The 21,911-nt window shown below is 38.8% G+C and overlaps 2 protein-coding genes across 8 annotated transcripts in view; one reads left to right on the forward strand and one right to left on the reverse strand.

Annotated features, from left to right (window-relative positions):
• Positions 1-84: 84 nt before the first annotated feature.
• Positions 85-4,874, forward strand: Mvb12 (multivesicular body subunit 12-like Mvb12). Its single transcript, XM_083090916.1, has 8 exons — positions 85-403; positions 2,147-2,287; positions 2,386-2,584; positions 2,669-2,813; positions 3,129-3,212; positions 3,285-3,636; positions 3,725-3,775; positions 3,847-4,874. Exons 2-8 carry the CDS (start codon positions 2,165-2,167, stop codon positions 3,880-3,882), a joined length of 990 nt encoding a protein of 329 aa, XP_082947042.1. The 5' UTR covers positions 85-403; positions 2,147-2,164; the 3' UTR covers positions 3,883-4,874.
• Positions 4,875-4,992: 118 nt separating this feature from the next.
• The window catches only part of LOC145966599 (uncharacterized), a 33,542-nt gene continuing 16,623 nt past the window's right edge, over positions 4,993-21,911 (reverse strand). For 2 of the 7 annotated variants that reach the window (XM_083090809.1, XM_083090800.1), the window contains 4 exons: positions 8,071-8,466; positions 7,198-7,889; positions 5,978-7,082; positions 4,993-5,903 (listed from right to left, as the gene is read on the reverse strand). In XM_083090809.1, coding sequence (XP_082946935.1) covers positions 5,478-5,903; positions 5,978-7,082; positions 7,198-7,889; positions 8,071-8,466 — 2,619 coding nt within the window. In that variant the 3' untranslated portion in view covers positions 4,993-5,477. Of the gene's footprint in view, positions 5,904-5,977; positions 7,083-7,197; positions 7,890-8,070; positions 8,467-12,123; positions 12,325-12,701; positions 13,108-14,689; positions 14,783-21,911 lie in introns of those variants that run through there. The other 5 variants (XM_083090847.1, XM_083090843.1, XM_083090834.1 and 2 more) reach the window with 5 other exon arrangements.

Here is a 21,911-nt window from a genome sequence, read left to right on the forward strand (position 1 = left end):
ACTCTCTACATTATTTGCTCACTTCGTGGCACAGCCGCGTATGCGCATGCGCGGCGAGGTTCAGGCGACGAACGCCATCTGCCAACCGCCAACCGCCTCGCGGTCGGGTCGGAGTTCGGCGGCCTCGGCAGCGCTCGGCACGTTTTCGGTTAGTTTCGCAAGGCGCGTCGTCGTCGGACAACGGTGTAGCGTGGGTACTCCGAGGTCGATTGACGTCATCCCCCGTTGTCGGCCGCTCCAAAGTGTATAATATGCGCGCCGGTACGAGACATCGTCGCTTCGTCGTCAGCGCGGAGTGCGCGATCGTGTGAGGAAGACGAAGAGGACGAAGGAGGAGGAGGAGGAGGAGAGGAAGAGAAGACGTGACGAGGGCTTCAACGTCGCGTCGCGACGTCGCGAGAAGGTCAACCTCTATCGAGCGCCTCGCGACGTCGAGAGGCGACGTCGCGCGCGGCCGATGACACGTCTAATATAATCTACGAAAGGGGGAAGAGTGGCATCGCGTACAATACATATGTACATGTATACGTATGTCGCGTCTCCTAGTATCTTTCTATCGACCTCCCTTCTCGAGCACGCCCTCGAGCATCGCGCCGGATCTCCCTCGGCTCTCTTCCCTCTGCGTCTCGTGATTTGTTATGCGTGTTGTTTATTTTGATTAGCATTTATCTATTTATTTTACTATTGCTATCCGACACTCGCCAGACATCACCGATCTCTCGAGCTTTATCTCTTTAATATTAAGAATGTAAAAGTATATACACACATACACACGTATATGTATGAATGTTTATCTCTACAAGTGCTTTACGTCAACGCTAAACGTGGCGCTATTCAAAAATTTGGTTCCTTTGTGCGAACGATGATTGCGAAAAAGCATCTTGCCCGAGTCTCAATGAATTATCTTAAAGATGAGACGGACGGATTTCCCGATTGTTTCGCAAGAGTCCGGATTCCATGACCTTTTGCGTTGCGACAGCGAACGATGACTGGCTCACCTTCATTCAAATTTCGTGTATGACGTTTTCTTCCGCGAATTCAAATCTATTTAAACTTCCCAAAAGTTGGCCAATACTGTTGTTGATTCGATTCTAAGATGCTGACGTAAATCAAGCGATATGTTTATTCGAAGAGTATTAATAAAACATTGATTAGATTCCTCTTGAGTGGCAGGAAAGAGCCTCTCTACTACAATGAAATGACATGTCATCGTGATTCATTCGCTGTTGGAGATTTCGCGGAGGCATTCTGTTGACATCGAGTTGAATTTTAAACTCGTCACGGAAAACATGTTCGCCAAAGAAGCCGCCTATGAGATGTTGGCGCGATTATTAATGCAGCGGCACATTCTTCCACGAACATGCCGTACGTTCCACTTTACTTTCCCCTTATGTTTCGCCTTTCTCGAGCCCGCCTGTTGTTAATTCATGCTAGATTGCTCATCAACCGCTGCTGCGAAACGATCATTTGCCGATGGAATTTTACGTCGAGATGGGGTGAATTTTTTCAGCGAGCTTGTCATTTTTCGAGAAGCTAATCATCATCGTTGAGCTTATTAATACGAGTAGAAAACTCGTGGATCTTTTCATTGATCAGTCATTGGTCAAAGTGATTACAATCAAGCCCTCTTGACGTAAAACGTCTTGGCGTCTCTGAAGGAAAATCTATTCTCCAGCCAAACTGCAAGTCGAATCGAGAGTGCAAGACCGATTGCAAGCGAAGGATTCAATCGGTTTGCCATCGTGTCGGTTAACGAGTGTTTCATAGTCGATTGCTCCCCGCTCGGAAAACTCGTGGAGCGGAGAATGTCGGTCACACGTTGATATTTTTGGAGCGTTTTGCTGATACATCGGAAAAAGGCGATCGCGTTCGCAACTTTTGGACACGTCGTTATTTACGATCGCAAGTTTTATCGTATCATCTAATTGAGTCAATCAAATATCCGGCAAGCATAAACTTTTTCGCAATAATCGTCCAACAATGGCCATTGTAATGATGATTGCGAATGTTAATCTCGATTAATAAGTATAATACATTTGTCAAAAAAAAGGAAGCAGTACAGTAGACCCTGTATAACGCGAGAGATATACAGGATTTTACTGTATTTACAAGTGTATTAATTGTCTAATCGGAAATGGCTCGACAGGTATCCGGGATCGCAGCAATGTCAAAGAAGAGCTGCAAGATGCTGGTTCATCAGGTGTCGGCTGTGTTGCCAGACGACAGGCCAATAACTGCCATTAGCGTTGTCGAAGACGTAGATAAGTGTCCGCCGAACTTCACAGTGGTACGAGATCGATGTGTTAATATACTCAACTTATCTTTGATATACATACGCGTACCATCGTCGCTGATAATTAAGGCATACGATTGCGTTTCGTTAAGGTGTCGAGAACTTACGACCAGGACACTGACGCCGATCTATGGAGAGAAAGCGGTCTGTTCATCAAGAAGAAGGGCAGATACATCTGCTTCTCAAAAACCGAGGGTCCGCCCGGTTGCGTGGTGGAAGATATCGTGGTGATTAATGAACGAGACACTCCGCCGGAAGGATATAATATGATCTCGTATACCGTGGATTCGAGTAAATTTCTCTTTCTTTAGTGTGCTACTATATTTGCCAATGAAAGATATATAAATTTTTAAATTAAAAAAAAATAAATTGCAGGGCAAAAAGCCTGGCGGAAGAAACAGGTGTGCTATAAAATTAGAAATAAGAATTTGTGCGCAAAAGCAGTCACGGATATCATAATATGCAGTAGGATAATCCACAAGGATTCCAAATTGGCTCCTATTGGATTCTCCGCCGCCGGGTATGTTGCTTTTAATACCGTCAACAATTCAATTCTTTGCACTTTTAATATATATATATATATATGTAGTAATTGATTTTACGTTAAATTAGCATTCAAACAATTTAAATATCTGTATTTATCAAATAATAATGAACAATAGAAAATAAATAATAAATAATCTATATAATATTTTCTAAATATAAATATTTAAAAAATATATGAATATAGAATATATACATATATTATACATTATCAGCAATACATATGCAAAGAATTAATACTCATTAACATCTTAAGATTGCAACATATTTTAAGATATCTTTTTCTTTTCAGCGTTATAAATGGTGTTCGCGTGTGCTATAAAACAGTAGATATCATAAATGCAAATTCAGACTCGCAGTCATATGTTAATATAGAGTAAGTTATTTTTGTTTGCATCATGCAAAGTGTGAAATCTCAACTTCATCTTATATGTATTTTACGATGTAGCTTACTACAAAGTCCTTCTCCGAATCCTTCGAACGGATCTCCTCACAGACCAGCCCCCGAGAGACCTCCGAAACCAAAGTTCTCGCCAAAACCACCAGTCAACGGGATCTATCCGCAAATTGGTGGCGCAACTAATAAGGACAATGACGAATCCGGCGATCGAGATTACGAAGTACTAAGTCTTAACGCGAGAATCAGGCCCACAAGGCCGGCGCCTCAACCGCCCACGTCCGCTCTGCCCGTTGTCGGTTCGACGCCCGTTTACGGCACACTTCCAGGCTCGTCCGATCTCGATGGAGTTCCGTTCGCGCTTAATCCTCGTCTTATTATTAATCATTCTGATTCTGCAAGTGTGAGTACGATAACTCGAGGAGTAAAGTTATCAATTAACGACAAAAAAAATAATTTATTTTCTGATAATATTTCTCTCGTTTCGACAGAATAAACTTCCTGTTATCAAAGTATGGACACAAAGAGATTTGGACAGAGAGGTACGTTGTACTAAATCTTTTTTGACGATTATTTTTCGATAAATATAAAACGATTATACTCTTTGCCGCAGTTTTTCTACGACTTCCGTGCGGAAAGGGAGACTTGAAGAACGCGACGTTTGTGCCGAAATTAAAACTCTACGAGTTTTCATGAACGAGCCCTTCCTGCCGTTATATTCGTACACGTTTGTATCCGATATAATATTAGTCAAACAAGCGCAAATGGAGTGCCTGAACGAATGATTTATATACGAACGCGCGAGAGAATAAAGACCGCACGACGCTTACAAAATTGGGGATTGTGTACTGCTCTTAAGAAGGAATAAGATAAACTTACTCGATGTATGCGTTTCTTCTTCTCACGCCCCACGTTTAAATTTTGATACCGGTGATAGCGTTGTCATATTTTTATAGACTTGCGTTATATGTTTCAGATAGATAGTAGAGATTATATATGTAAAAAAATATATGTACACGCGCGCAAATTTGTATTATAATTAGAGATTTTTTGCGTATCTCACAAAGATATCGCATATCGACGCTTTTAAACTATTGTGTGCACGAACAATTGCATAACTTTATTGATAGTGGTAATTTTCACCGCACATTTAGCGCTGAATATAGCGACACAAAATATAAATGTGTGGCGAGATTACGTACCACGAAAGCTATTTAATTTAATTTTGTCCCGTGTGTTTCATCTTCTTTAACGTGATACATGTATACTATTTTTTATACGGAGAATGTTTGTCCTCTGCAAGTTTTCATCAAATTGCATTTTTTCTCCTTTTTATGTTAATAAAATATCTATTACAATATTTTTTGTTTATATACTCATGTTTGTATTTATATAATTCTATCTAAAAGTATATATGGTTGTGTATTGAAGAAAACATGTCTTCGATGTCGACGAAACGCGACGTTAGATCCTGTTCTTCCAATTAAAACTTTCATCGTTCTATTCTTCGATATTAAATTCGTACTTTACGGTAAGATTCCTCTCGATCATCACACGTGTACGCGAATGTAATTTAAGATAGAGATACTCGTGTATGTTAAACAATAGTTTTAATAAAAGATGACGTGGGTGAGAAGTGAACCATCAAACATATCTTTACCACCAAACATTCATTAAATAAAAATCATGTAAGGTAATGAATGATGATATAATAGTTCTCGTTTCGAGATAACAATTTTTATAAATAAAAAAAGTATCGTACCAAAAAATTGAGACAAGTCATATTTTTTTCACAGATTACAAAGACTTATAAATAATTTCACAGCAGAAACAGTTCAATCAACATATTATAAACATCTTACAAGAAAAGATCAAATAAGTTAATTACTGCAAGTGCGACTTCAAAATCTATAAAAGACTCACGTGTATACATTTTATAGATATATTAAAAATCGTAATTTATGATATCACGCACGATATTAGCAAAGCAGAAAATGAAATTGTATTCTTTTCTACCTGCTTGATAACTTCATCAAGAATTTTCTGTTCACGTTATTGTTTAGAATTTTTCAGTTTCCATTTTAAAAACGAGAATCATTTACTGTCTACGAGAACAGCGGCTAAAAATATTTAATTAAGCCTTAGAGAATTAAAAGATCTTTTGAACTTTGCCTTTATCGGTGAATTATCGGCCGACACTGTAGGACGAAAGATATTTTTGCCCGGCAGGACACTGGCCAGACGTCAGACGAACGGGCCGGTCCAGTGTTTCACGTGCGTCGTTGTAGCATTGCCGGCTGTCGTTTGCACCCCGTGCCTTTCCAACACTGCCGTAGCCTTAATTCTGCTCTTATATTTTACATCTTTCGGTTTTAACATGCTCTTGTGATTGCTCAGCAACCTCGAAGGTGTGAGAATCGACTTGTTACTAAGACCGGTTGCCTCGAGGAAGTGATCGTATCCGCTGGTTCCCCCGGTTTCGCCGTTGCTATTACCGTTACTAATAGCAGAAACATTATTGTTGTCTTTGACGACGCCGTTCTGATCGACGTTGTTGAGCCCGTTATAGCTTAATCTCTCGGATCCATCGCCCTCGGGCCGATCGGGATCATCCGACAAGTCGCATTCATCCAGATTGAACTCTTCAAAATTTTGCCGAATGTCAAAGTCCTGGAAAAAATTATTTTATAAATTAGTTACTTTTTCTAAAACAACTTATGATAAATTTCTCGTGAGAATCTTACTTGATCGAGTTCACTATGGCGTTCCTTTGGACGATTTCTATCTTTCGTCTGCTCTTCAGGATCGCCGATTTTGAATTCCTCGAAATGCCGAACGATGTTTGTAACTCTGGCAGCATTTTTTGACTGATCTCGCTCCTTTTGTCTTACTTGAAAGGACGAGCGGACATGATTGAATCTATTCTTCCAAAATCCACCGCCTTCGCGACCTTTCGTCTCCCTCGTCGAACTTCTAGTCTGGGAACTCTTTGCCTCTTCCAAATTCAAATGCCTTGCCGTCTTTGACGATACCAATCCCAAAATGCCTCTTTTCGTAGGATCCACACCTCCTATAGAGTCTTGCTGCCTCTTTTCATCGATTAGGAATGACGGACTCGGGATCTTCTTTAGAATTAGAGTATTATTGCGAAACTGTGGCTTTGGTGGTAATGCCGGTGGTGTCCTAGGCGGCGTCGGCGACGACATTGTTACTTCTGGCAATGATTCTATGTCTTCATAGTCCAGGTTCCTGGCAATAGTTAATCCTCGTGCAGACATTTGAAGACAAGTCTTCTCCTCAATCCTTTCCATTTTTAAGGGAGGATTAGTCGCTTGAGATTTAACCAAAGCCTTTCTCGTTTCTTCAACATCGATCTTAGGTTCGATGATGACTAGCGGAATCGCCTTAGAGTCGTCTTTAGAATCGTCATCCGACTCTTTTTGAACAATTCTCATGCCAAACTCATCCTCGGATGCGCTCGTCTCGTTTTCCATGGACTCTTCTTCTTTTGGAGAATCCTTGCTGTCTGCGGCGGATTCCTCAGAATTTCTCCTTTCCATTTCCGAACCCACCGATTCGATATCGGACAATCTAGCTGGCTGGAAACGTACGATCCTGCCGCGATGCTTGAACCGACGCGGTACCGACAGCATCGAATTCTCCTCGTCCTCCATATCTTGCAGCAAGATTTGATTCACGCATTCCAGCACAGAATTGTGGTTACTATTTGGTCGATAGGTGCTATGCCTGAACACGTCGTCATTCAGCCGGTCCTCATCAGGATCACTGTACCAATTTCCGCTAGTATCCTCCACCATCAGCTCAGGTGTCTCGATCTTTACCTCGCTGCTAAAAAATATTAAAGGCAATTGTTTTAAAAAAACAAGAAATAAATGGATGTAATGGCATGAATATAATATTTAATGAAAGTATCTTAATGAAGAAAAAATTGTTTAAAACATACACATTATTATTATTGCTATGATCATCCTTTGTCCTCGACAATTCCGTCTGCTGTAAATTCCTCTCGTTCGCTTCGTTGTAAGCGTTAACGTAAATCGGTTCCTCGTTATTTTCTTCTTGATTATTCATCTTTGCGCTCTGGTTCTCATCTTCTGAGACAAAGTTGCAATCCATCCCATCGTCTTTACTCTCTGTCCTCGTGATACTGACTACCTCGACTATCATATCGGAATTCTTGGACGACGTCTTCTGGCCCTTCGCCCTGCGAAGGGACGTCTTTCTCTTGGTCGTCGTCATACCGCCTTCTTCTATCATGTCCTCTTCGTTTTCGTCCGCGATCATGGTTGTTTCGTTTTCGCTGTCGGTCACTGTCGTCGGTGTACACCTACTAGAGCACTTGTTGAGAGTCGAACCAGGCGACACGTCTGTGCTTTCGCCCTCGCAAAAACCCTCTGTGCTAAGCAACGAAGGGCTGCCTTCCGTCGTCGTGGTGATGATGGATGCATCCGTGTTTTCACTGCTGGTTAAACTGGCTTTGGAGATGTCACTGCCGGCAAAACTGTGCGTCTTTCTCACACTGTTGCGGCCTAGCTCGTCCAACAAGCCAGATGATGCCGGGTTCAGTCGCGTGATTATCTCGCATTTCAGGCTCGCGATATCTTTGCTGATACTGCTCTCCTGCAGCGTTTCTCTCTGAAAATAATTGGCGTACGAGTTAGTCGACGACATTTAAATAAAAAAATGTAGAATATAAAAAATTTTTTATTCTTTTACTTTTTTTATATTAATTCTCATTATATTTTCTAAATTTGTTTCCAAATAAATCGCTATATTGTGGACAGGAATTAATTATGCATAATTTTTTTTAAATTACTTGCAAATCGCCGAGGTTCTGCAGGTTGTTTTCGACGTTGACGTTAACTGTCCCGGCGTCGGCGGCTATCGTCGTTCGATCACGTTTGCCCTTAATGTAGTTCTTCGTGTACCGCCTGAGCATCGTAATTTCCAGCTGCTGATTTCTAATAACATTGTCTTTCTCGCAGAGCATTTGTCTAATTGATTTTTGTTCTTGCCTGAGTCGCGCCTCCAGGTACAGCAGCGCCCGCAATATCCTCGATAGCTGCTGATCCCGCAGAATTTTTTCGGACTCGTGACCAGAGATGCGGTGATCCAGTTCCTTCACCAGATCCCGGCATTTTTTCGTGGCGGCCTTTAGAGCATCTTGCGTGCGCGCCAATTCCTGTTTGAGCGTCCGGACCTCGATTTCCATCTTTAAAATGAATTAAAAAACATTTCTTACACGAATACAGAAGATCTCTGCACGTTAAAGATTATCACTACAAGATCGAACTTTAATGAATATTCTTTGATTAATTTAAAGTTTTGTGCTTTTTTTTTTGAAAATATTAGACTGTGTTAAATAACTTTAATTTTACAGAGATAAATGAATTAAAAAAGAATGAATATTTACATTAAAAACAAAATAAAATTAATTCCTTTTTTTTCTCAGAGATTTTTCTTTTTTTAAATTTCTACGTTGCTCTCTCAAGATAAACGGCTTCGTATAATGCGAAACGAGATATTATTCATCATGCATGCATTGCAGACATGAAGGATGAATGCCATCAACGTCTGCGCAAAATCGATGAACAATGTCTAGCTTTGGTTTTGCTTCCCGTGAACGAAAGAGGAAGAGTCTCGGCTGAGCTGACTCAAAGAAAGACAGACGTTCGCATTCGTTCGTCCAGATGTAGATGGGGTCTGAGATCGAGCTGACTCGAAAACCGGAAGGACTTGACCTGGCCACCGAGAACCGGTAAATCGCGGTTCCCCGTCGTTTTATCGAACGACGGCGATTCATTGTTAGGTAAATACCTTTCGACTTGACGCCTTGACTGCCCAAGGGTAGGCGAAGCGTTTGCATTTTGGGTCATGCACGATACAATGTACAGCGAGTCCCATTATTGCGCCAGCATCAGTTAATGAGATTCACTTTTTTGACAAATGACCCGAATGATGATTTAATCAGAGGATTTAGGTGAATTAGAATTTAAAAGCGCAAATAGTTGAGAATAAAATTATATGTAATATATATACGAGATTTATTTTTGAATCTAAATATATCAATTGTCAAATTTTATTGTTAATTTTCTATAAAAGAAAATTATAAGACGACGATTCGCGCGATGTAGTAAAAATTTTTATCTAATCAAACAGGCTCTTGTGGACGTAAACTAAAATTTAAAAAATATTTCTAAAAATAAAGAATCAAAAATATTTACATTTAAAATTATTAAATTATTTAGATCTTATTTTTTTCTATTTAGACTTTATTTTTCTCGTCGTCGTTTATAGAATTTCGTGCCTTTCTCGAAGTAATATTCTCGAGAGAATTTACAGTTCCATGATTTCTGTTTCCGCATGCGGCAAAACTTGCTTTTTAGAAAAGGAAATCGCAAAGCGGCACTTTCCGCTAGTCGCAATTTAACGCAGTCGACGATCTAACGGCGATGCGGCTAAAGTGCAAGCCGCAATTACGCGTGGTTTATTCGCGGCTCGATACACGCGTGGGCACCTTTCCCGCTTTACAGAGTTACGGATACGATATATCCCCTGGTAGATAACTCGTTCGACGTTCAACATCCTTAAATCGATAAGCCGTAGCTGCGTCTAATTAAATCGCGAGATGCTAATCGCATCGCGAGGAAGAACAAGACCGTGTTTCCTCGATTAATAAACAAACATGCAATTTTTAGACGATTAAATCGCGTCTCTATCTTCGATATACGCTAGTTAAAAAATTTAATAAAAATTGTGCCAATTCCAAGCTTCGTATTGTGATATTTTAATTCGTCTTTCTGTAACCATTTTTATATCCGGACATTCGCGTGTAAGGCTTACATTTTTACACTGACCTATATGATTTTTTTACCCGGAATTAATCTCGCCACGGCAAGAATCTTTCCCGTATCGCCAGCCTCGCATTCTTCACGCAGAGGCGAAACAATCGCGCGAGCTCGAAATACCTGTGCTCGCTGAAGGAGAACGCTAACGGGAGGAACCTGCGCGAGGATCCTTCCGTGAAATTCTTAAGAAGCTCGGACCGGCCGATTACAAGGTTACCGAGTCATCAGGACGGGAGTTTCTCAGGCTGTTGGAGCTGACCATAAATTATACGCCCCTGGCTCTAGAGAGACGAACGAAATGTTACGGGAATTTCGCCAGACAATTTTTTTCTAAATGCACGCGGGATAAAAGTGAAACAAACGCATTGGCATGAATAAAAATAATTAATTTTTCACATCATGTATTCCAGAAAATTGTGAATTTAGAAAAGTTGCACAAAAATATGTACATTTTCGTATATCTGTGATTATATTTTTATCAGATATTTAATAGATACCATTTCATAAATGTTATTCTCTTAAGAGTTAATGCTAAAGTCTATTTCAGCGATTAAATAAAATTTTATATTTAATATTTTAATATTATATATATTTAATATTATTATTAATTTATTATTAATTTTATATTATACATATTTTCATATATTTTATATTTTAATGAAATGAAGTTTCCTTTTATTTTAAATTTAATACAAGATGATTCCATGATAGTTGACGTACGTTATAAAATTAAAAAAAATTCTGAATATTCTCCACATTTATTCCACATGTAACCTTAGATTTACTTCTCAGTTGGAAATTTAATTTTAACATTTATTTATAAAATTTCATCGGCGCATATAATTCTAAAGAAAACAAATATAACAAAAGTAATTAACAGTCATTACTCGACGTCGGTTAATAATCCTTCGCGACAACTCGGCTGCGATAATGACTGTGAAAGGCTTACGCAGGCGAAAGAGCAACTCGAAGAAAAGGCATCATAAACAGGAAGAGCACGGCAGGAAGACAAGCGTGACACAACGACACGCGAACTCGTTTCATCTCTCAATGTCGTAGCCAGGCGGGAGGAAAGGTAGCCTTCCGCTTGTCCCCTGGTTCTCGTCGTCCTCCTCTCGACGCCCACGTGTCGGACGGCGAGTTTACGAAAATTCACGAGCCCGTTAACATAATATAATACGTATCGAAAAAGTGTGCTGCGCGACTTTCTCCGTTCCTCGAGCAACGGGTTTTTCGGTTGACGGTGCACACGATTGGAGGTCAAGTGAGTCGACTCGAAACAGATCGGGGGTCGGTACAGTTATTCGCCTTTGTGCGATCGAGGCGAGAGATCTCGCGCTCGATCTCGATCTCGATCTCGATCTCGACCGCCGATCGGTTCCGGATCCGCCGAGTGATAACGGCATAGATGAGGAGAGGTGCTCGTTAAAGAGCGTCAAGATCCGGCGCAATCTCTGCCCCGGACAAGCGGTTCACCACTGACGTCACGCTTCGATGTCGCGCGCGCGGCGTTCGATGAATGAAAAGAGAGAGAAGGAGAGAGAGAATGCACTTTCTCTCGCACGTTACATGCAGGCTGCATTTGTTGCGCGCCTTGCAACAGCTGCAACGCACTCGCATTGTTTTGCTCGAAAACACCGGCATATGCAATTCCCTCCCGCTCAGAGCTGACTGCGAAACGTACAAAGCCCAGCCAGGTGTCGTCTTCGAACGATGGTCCCCGTTAAAAGAGGTAGCGTATATGAAACGTCAGATTCCTCGCGAATTGTCAGAATAAAGAATGAATTAATCGATGAAATAATTTCATTTTAAATTATTCTTTTTAACCTTTTCCAAGATTCGAATTGAAGATTGCAATGTTGCAAAAAATTCGCGACAAGCTCTGTCGACTTTAAAAAATAAAAATTTACATAACAGAGTCTGGAAAAATATATCTATGATATATATTAAACTCGATTCCATTTAAAGCTGTTATCTTGGAAATTCTCTAATATTTTGCTATTCGCAAAGCGAGTCTTTACCTTGTCAGATTCCCCTTTTTGCACTATCTTCGGACATTCCTAATGTACTTGTGTGAACGAATTAATCGATGAAATAATTTCTTTTTAAATACACCTTTTCCAAGATTCGATGAAGATTACAACAATGTTGCAAAAAATTCGCGACAAGCTCTGTCGACTTTAAAAAATAAAAATTTACATAACATAGAGTCTGGAAGAATATATCTATGATATATTAAACTCGATTCCATTTAAAGCTGTTATTTTGGAAATTCTCTAATATTCTGCTATTCGCAAGGCGAGTCTTTACCTTGTCAAATTCCCCTCTTTGCACTATCTTCGGACATTCCTAATGTACTTGTGTGAACGAATTAATCGATGAAATAATTTCTTTTTAAATCCACCTTTTCCAAGATTCGATGAAGATTACAACAATGTTGCAAAAAATTCGCGACAAGCTCTGTCGACTTTAAAAATTAAAAATTTACATAACATAGAGTCTGGAAGAATATATCTATGATATATTAAACTCGATTCCATTTAAAGCTGTTATTTTGGAAATTCTCTAATATTTTGCTATTCGCAAGGAGAGTCTTTACCTTGTCAGATTCCCCTTTTTGCACTATCTTCGGACATTCCTAATGTACTTGTGTGAATCCGCGAGGAATTTTACATCGCTCTCGATGACGCACACCACAACGGCGCGGCCGAATTTCACCTGGTCGCGCGGCAGCATTCCGCGTGCTCCGGGCTCTTCTCTCGAGCCCCCTCGGGGCCCGGCTCGAGTCCCGACTCCCGACTAGTTTACCGAGGCGCGGGTCCGTTTGCGTTTCACATCTTGGACAAAAATGAACGCATTCAAAGGAGAAGAAACCCTGAATTTGAGGCACAAATTCGCGACGCGAAGAAGACACCAAGAAAATCGAGAAACTTGACAAAGTACGAGGCACACACAGACAAGACGAAACTGACTTAGACCACGGACCGACTCCGACTGGTCGGAGAACACTCGGTGGTTCGTCGTCGAGCCACCAGCGAACGCTGGAGAAGGGAGACTAGTGCTTCTCAGGCTCGGATTTTCAAAAGCAGAGCTCCATTCCTTCGCGTGTATAAATCCGAGTCCGTAACTGAAACATAGATTGTGCTAAATGGAATGTATATGTCAGAATATGTTTTGTTCCTCCGGATGGAAATTTTTCTCTGGCTCTTTGAATTTTTAAAGATATACGACCTTGAAATGCGGCACAAAAATATGCAAAAGAATTTACGAGTGCTATTATTATACGTAAGTAATAGAGCTATTTATTATTATTTTTACATTGCAGAAAAAAATAAATTATTGTAAGCAAATATAATAAAAGCAATTTGACAAAATCAAATCAATCGTACAAGATAAGAAAATAATAATAAATATATGAGATTAAATCATAGAAATTATTTAAAAAATTATCGATTGTATTGTTGCGAATCGAGGAATCGGGGGATTTCTTAATTGACAACTCCAGCCCTGGACCAAGTCGGCAGGCGGGGAGAAAAGAGAAAGTAAGAAAAGCAGGTATAGAGCGAAGGGAAGAAAGAGACGCAAAGTCTGCCCCACGTAACGCGAGTGTGCATATGTGTGCGTCTTACGCGGTCGGCCCATCGTGCCCAGACGGAAACAGGTAGGACCACCGATGGGACCGCCGTATACGTAATGTAAACGTGAGCGAAACGTGTCCCTTCTCGGATAAAACGCGAAACGCGAGCTTCGTGGCTCCGCTCAGCTGACTTGGACTTAACACTTTGCAGTCTTTGTTCCAAGACATTCTTTATCCCGACCAATAATATTCTCCAAAATTACGGATTAAAAAGATGTAGATCTCTAGGAAAGATATAAAAATTATAGTACGATTCTATCCAACGAACCTTGAAAGTTTCTCTCATCTAAATTTCATAGAAAATTGAAACATTGATTTAAATTTTTTACAACTTTGTCTTAGAAATACTCTTGATCGAAAATTAATATCGCATCTTTGAAACATATATTTTTGATATAATTTTTATTAAAATCACTTCCAAATTGATGAAGGATATTTTAAATAAAGGGGACAATTATGTGTGTATTTCGAATATCGTATGCATATTCGCGATTGCCACCCTCACTTGACAACGCAAACTGTCGTTATCGTTGGAGTACCGAGTAACCGTTCTTGATCTTGTCTCGATAAGTGCGCGATTGTGATTGAACACGCGAGAATGGCAATTGTCCTAGAAAAGAGATTCTATAGGTCAGCGCCTGGTCTCCCAGCTCCGAGATTGTGCAACTGCCGCTTAATGACTTTGTCGAGACTTTTTCATCCTCCCTCGCTCGCGGAAACCACCTTCGAATGTATTCGAGTTAATTTCTCTCGAATTTTTCCACATTTTCATCCTATTACATTTCATCCACAATATCTATTTTTCCATGATTCGAATTATTCGCGTGGTATCTAAATCATCTACCTGCATAATTTTGCTTTTTCTCTTCGCGTTCCGATGATACTGTTTTCGAAATTAATAAAGAATAAATTTCTATCCTTTCTCTTTATCGATTTATTAACTCGGTTACCTTAGAAACTTGTTGTCGTCTACAGCTGGTATCCGGGCAACGACAACATTGTTATCACGAGGCATCGATATTCACTATCTAGGCGAGCTGGAGCTTATGTTTCTATTAATTAAAATCATGAACGCAAAATTTCGCTTCAATCTCAAGGTACAATAAAATTCGGAAACTTTATAAAAAAGAAAAATAACATTTGCAGGAATCTACTCACATTCCACGACTGAAATCGATTCGATTTTCCGAGTTTCCGGAAATCCGACAGCCATCTATCGAGGTCGATGGTGAAGGTAATCGCAAGTTTAATTCACGTTGGCCTTAATTCCACTAATTTTCTATTTGCGACATGCAAAGAGTTATACATTGGCGTAAATCGTGGGAAAGTAGCCGTTTGGCTAATTGATTTCACATTAGTTTAAATAAACCATGAATTCAAATTATAATCAAATCGATGACAACAATGACAATTGACAGTGATGATATTATCGTCGATAGACTCGATAACACTCGCTGTCAACGATATCTAATTCGCATGCGAAAGAAATGTCACGCTGACAGTCCCTCTTTGTTGTCACGACTATTATAGCGATAACGATAACGGGACAAAGGTGAGCACTTGGATCTCGCAATCGATCGCGCCCGCACGTGTACTTTGTAAAGTCGTGACAAAGTTCACGTTTGATACATCTATGCTATCGACATCGCCCTATTTTAGCGAAAAGAGTTGAATATAGATTTTTACCAGGCACAGTTAAATATAAAGAAGTATACTTAAAATATAAATTATACAAATATAATATTTCGAAAAGAATAATTGCCTTGGTTGCCTGATTAATGAAAAAATTAAAAGAAGAAAATACAAAGAGCCAAGCAGCAGTGACGTAAATAAAATTTAAATTAAAGTCAACCAATATATATATACAAATTAAAATCAACCAACATACATAACAGAAATATTTCAGTCTTTATTTAAATCTCGAACAATATATGAAAATTATTAAAATGTACGATAACATGTGAAGCAGTAATAATTAAAAAATAATTCGTATAATACTTCACGTATACCGGCCTAATTGTAGAGTGGAATAAGATGTCGTGAACGATATTACAGATTTCGAGACGCCACCATGATTTTCTCCTTAAAACCTGGTTTTTCATCGAGACGGAAAAAACTGGAAGCTATTCATTACGTAGCGATGTAACGCGCAAATGCCTACTGTTTTACGATAAACGCAGGGAAAATTATCCAGAGAACCGAGTATTGTATTATTGCCTACGTTAATAAATACTTGTGACCGACCGCAAAATTCCGGTTTTAGTGAATACGAACGTCCTGTCGGACGACGATTACGTCATTCCTTATCACGAGTATCGTACACTGATTTACTCTTATCGTTTCCTTTATATATGTATAATCTTCCCTACAGTCGTGATCTTTGCATGCAAATCCTTTTAACAACTCTTTATATTCTTTATATACATATCCTTTTTAATCATGAAAAATGTTTAAAAGTAACAAAAATTTTGTTTCACACAAAAAATTAAATTAAATTTTTTAAAATTTATTTTAAAAATAATAAACTTTAAAGGATTTACCATCAATTACAATTCTTATCTTATCGTGTTTTCCAACGACGGTTCGGATAATGATAAAAATAATTGCGGTGCACGCAACGGGATAATCTCTAGTCCATCTTACCGTTTTTCAGTGAATAATACGTCGCTTTCGCGGAACTTTGCACGATGTTTGATTACTTATTACGTTCATTAGTTCCATCTCGTGATGGATCGTAAACATAGTTTACGATGCAAGCATAACTAGTCAAAGTATTATTACTCAGGTCGCATTTAAAATAAACAAGATTGATATAAAAAAAAGTCCTTTCGATATTTTATCTTTGTTATTAAGTTTAATTAAACTTTATCTCCTATCTAATTTAATAGTTATCTGTGAATATACTAGATAGATATTGATATGTTTGTACAGAGAAGCATTGAATAATTTGAAATTAATAAAAGAAGATTGATGAAAACTAAAAAGATTAATATGTCGGAATTAAATTGAGAAATATTAATACGTTAAATTAAATATTACGTCGTATCATCTTGGGATGTGGGTGCGGGATCTGCAAAGCAGATGTGCGGAAAAGCTGCTTCGCGATGCGGATTCTTTTACTGCTCCCATAATCTTTCGACCAAGATGTGTCAACTTGTCGATCGTCTTCCACCTCTCCACTTGTCCTTGTTTTCGGCAAAAATTCTGAAGTTTTGTATAATGGCAATTAAAGGGGTGAAGATACTTCTTGCAATAAAAAAATTAATTCCATCTTATTCCATTTCCATCTCAATTTTAATCGATGCTTCTAATCAATATTAAAGATATTGAATAACAGCGGATGAGAATCACTGACTACTCGTACGCCTTTTAAGCCATCACAATGTCGTAAAACAATGTCGTGCGTGACATATGGCGACCAGTTGCAAGAAGTATGATATAAAAAAAACGCGAAAATATAGATATACTACTAGAGATAAGATATTAGCGTGTTACAGCTTGTCGTTAATAATGAATATGACAATTACTTTTCTAAAACAAACATGCATAAACTATAAAAAACGACGACGATACTTTACGATCGCGTGACTCACCGCACGTTTGTATGTAAAATATAATGGAAGAATCGAATAAAAAATGCAATCGTGTGGTTGTCGTGGTATTTTCAAAATTAAATTAAATTTCGCAAAAGTTTTTGCTTGACATTTAAAATATTTTAGACACGAGGCGATATTTTTAAAACGAATCCGGCGAACGGTTCTTCGCATGGCAAACAATTCCGAGAAATCGCGATGAAACAGCGGCGCAAAAATATGATAAAGTTGTCGCTATCGAGAGTAATGATCGTGTCGCTGTTATCTTATCATACGGAATTTCTCCGTTCTCTTTAAAACCTGTACGGCTACTGTGCGCGCGTCGACGAAAGTGGAGTGCACATTTCGAATGCGTTTCATCGATTAATCGAGAGGAAAAAAATTCCCCGCATATTTTCGTCAAGCCTTTAATGCCCGCTCTTCCGTTCATAATTTCTCCGGCGGACATTGTCAAAAATAGCTAAAAGGGCAGCTGCTGCGAAGCTTCCATACTCAAACAACGAGCCATTATAGTCGTCCGAGAGAGCTATTTTCATTCAATATCAAGGATCCGCACGTCAGCAAACGTTTAACATTAAGCGACGACGACAAGAAAGAAATTTCACATCGAGTAACTTAATAATTCGCTCACGACAACATTCAATTACAATCGAAACTAACGGACAGTCAAAGTATAAGACTTTCGCCCCATATAGGTTGGATAGAGAAAACTAACTGGGCGTATTTTTGTCGCATATTGCATGCTCGATCGCCTGCATTCCGCTCTAATTATTGCATTTTTTTCTTATCGTCAGCATTATATCCATCATCGTATTCGATACCGCGATAACAAACTTAATTTGAGTAAATTCTATTATCGCTCGACAGTTTATTTGCAAAAAAAAATGGAAGGAAATTCGATTCAGAGCACGGAAAAAAAAGGACATTCTTGTTTTGAAAATATATTTAATTTTAACATGGAAATCTTGAAGTGAGATTATATTGCGTTAATTAAAGAAAAATATAATTGCTTGAATAATTGCTTACTTGAATGAAACCATTTTATATAGTTCAATCAAGAAAAATATATTCTTATGATTTCAGATTTAATTTTCTTGAATGGAAAAGAAACAATGTTAGATAGAAAATAACATTTTTAAATCAAAGATTATAATTTTCTTAAGGTAGAATTAAATAATTATATATTCTTGAGATGACAATTGCAATATTAAAATAAGACTATAATATTGTTGAAATTTAAAATTATTAAATTCTTCTAAGAAGATTATAAATTGTTGTGTATATACAAAACAATAAACGCGTTAGTTTAAGTATATAAATTTTGATTTGACACTAATTTTTTTTCTTAGAGAAAAATATCGTCATAACTTGAAGGAAAATTATGCCTGGAAAAAATGTTTGTGTGTATGCGATTTTGTCAAGAATATTCTACATCTATTTGTATTTCAGCTCCGTCGAGATCGCACGCTTTAATAATGATTAGCGACGACTTCCGTGCGGCCTTCATCCTTTGATCATTCACGGCCGGCTTCTTGCTCGCAATCGCGATCGCGATAGAGATAGCACGCGAGATGCGCGACACGGATAATAAACACGCGGCAGGGCGGGACATCGATATTATGTTTGAAAAGTGAGCACACGTATCTAATGCGTAATAGGCCCCGCGTGAGTCGCCTCGGGGGATGTCCGCCCTGTTCTCTTCTCGTTCTCAACACCTTCTTGTTCGCGGCAACCACTCGTTTTGGTAGCTCTCTCCAAAGCACATTATTACGATTATATTATTACAGGCGAGTTTTTCGGGTCGCATTTCGCAAGAGAAATTCCTAAAAAATTCGCTGATCTGTAAACCATAAAAAGTCCCAATTTTATCCCTGAAGAAAATCAGACCAACTGATTTAATGCATTCTTATATGCTATATTTATTTGTTTTTTTCCTGTATATTTTTATTTATATCTCTTGATGTTACGTATGTGTGTATTAGATCTCTCTTATATAGATATATTTTTTGATTAATTTCTTGCTCTCATATTTGATGCGGGTCCACTTGAATGTATCGATCCAACCTGAAGAATCCACTAATCGATTTCGCTCGACAAATATATGAATAGACTCGCTACGCGTATTGACGGGACGCAATTATGCCAATAACGGTAGCCAAGAAATACCAGTTCCAATCTGCGATGAAAGTTAAGCAACGTCTTAGTCATTGTTCCATTACCCATTCTTCTTCTTCGTCTTCTTCTTCTCGACGTCCTTTCCTTTCCTTTACGAGTTTCGCCACGTAACAGCTTCGCGAATGTTATTACGATCATGCATGCGTACATTACTATCATTCATGGCAGCAAGAGGCTTCCCGGTGCCTCCTGTCATAAACGTACGACTTCTTTTTCAAGCTCTAGAAACGCGTTTCATTCGAGCGAAATACATACGAGCCGCGATGACTAAAGAGAAAATATATAATGAACGACGAACCTAATGTAGGCATCTTAATCGCGCAAAATGTAAAGGTACAATAAAACAACAATGTAGGGATTTCTGTATCCTAAAATAGATCCAAAGAGATTAAACTTTCAGGTTTTTAATGACTACAATTAAAAGAGAGAATTTAATGTCCCTACATTTTAATTTTTTTCTCAGTATAAAATAAAATTAATTCAAAACGTGAGATTCTCGTATTAACGTTTTAATTATATATTTATTATATAATTTTATATATTTATTATAACGTTTTATTAATATTTATTATAACGTTTTATTAATATTTATTATAACGTTTTAATTATATTTATCATTGAAATATTCTTTCGAATCACTTATACAAAGGCTTGCCACTCGAGACTAGAGCGTATAATCCGGCAGATTGTTAAATATTTTTTTGAAATACATTAGCCTGCAATTCTCGAGAGGACTAAATCTGCGAGCTCCGATAACTCGCGCTTCTTTCAACCACGCAAAGTACCGCAAGGTCTTCCTGATTGTAGGCAGCGAGACAATGCACGAGATATTATGCGAGAGGGAAGAGAGTGAAATGAGAGAAAGAGTATCTCGGGAAGACTTGGCGGTCCAACCGTTGCAGCCTCCGGCTGTCCATTAGATCGAACGTTTACGATAGCCCGACTACGATTGTTGCATCGCATTAAAAAATTCGCGGGGGTGGATGAACGCGCATATTGCAATCGATCCTGCATCCTCGCGATTCAGAGATATTGACGAGAGAACCGAGACGTTGAAGAGGCGGCGGAGATTCATTAGAACGATAGATAACTATGCATGATCTGTTGAAAATGTGCAGTACGGCTGAGCCGAGAGAACTGACTTGACATGAATAAGATTCCACATGTCACGCGAAGTATATGGGGAGTCTTGTAACAATAGACCTTAATTTTATCGATAAAATAGATAATAAATTTAAAAAAAAATCATTTTTTTTCTATATAAATTATTCTATAAATTCTATCTCTATAAATTCTTTCTACAGTAAAATAGGTGATAATTTTTTTAATAATAAAATATATAGAGATACTGTATATTTTCTCTCTCTCTCTCTCTCTCTCTCTCTCTCTCTTATCCTTTGTTTCGGAAATTTTTGATCCTTCAACTTTCGTTATCAATTTCAACATAAACAAACTGTCATTTTTCCTTGGCAGGTAAAATGAATACTCGATGGAGAAACTTTCTTTTCTCGCAATTACACGATCAAGAATCACGCAAACTGAAAACATTGTTATTTCTCGGATGATTGTGACATCGGGGGGAGGAGGGGGGGAGGGAAATTTTTCAAAATTATACATTCTCGCATTCTCGATACACCTGATTCAGATTCGTTCCGGATAAACTCCGGCTGCTCGGTTCAAATATAATTCTCACATAACACGCACACACGTGTCACGTGCACATTTGCTTTCCTTCGCGAGAAAATGATCGGCCTTGAACTCTCTTTCTCTCTCTTTCTCTCGTAACCTTGACGGGTAGGCCCCATCGATCATCAACACGCAGCGCGCGGGTTCTCCGACAAATTACTTAATTGATATCCAGCCGATTCGAGACGGTCAAGTCAGCTTTGCGGACGCATCGCGGGTCCCATTAAGGCGAATTTGCACGCTTCCCTTTCGACCCTCGGATCCGTGAATCGTCCGTGACGAAAGAAAAACGAATCGGATAATACTCGAGCAAAAAACGATCCGATAAAATTTCCGAGCCGGGAGAAGATGGACCGCGCAGTCTCATCCGCGACGAGAAATCTGTCATTAAAATTTGATCCAGCGACGCGGTAGGACATATATGTGAGCGGAGCAGTTTATAATTATGTTATATATAGATCGCTGTTGTATATAGGTAATGGTAGTATTCAAACACACGGGTGGAGTTTCGTAATGTTGCTTTTGCGATTTTTCAGAGGCTGCATCGCGAGTCGTTTATACTCTCCTTCTTCCTTCCCCGACAAAAATTCTCTCTCTTTCATCCACATTCTCATACGATATTTATTCTTGTCGTAGATTCGCTTTCACTCTCGGTTTTGTTTTTCTCCAGCTTATTCTGTAGCTCAAATAAAAAATTCATCTCTCATTCAACGCGTTC

The sequence above is a fragment of the Camponotus vicinus genome, unplaced genomic scaffold (assembly GCF_025532165.1).
Source record: "Camponotus vicinus isolate PSW18456_S1 unplaced genomic scaffold, iyCamVici1.0 SCAF_1, whole genome shotgun sequence".
Lineage (NCBI taxonomy): Eukaryota > Metazoa > Arthropoda > Insecta > Hymenoptera > Formicidae > Camponotus > Camponotus vicinus.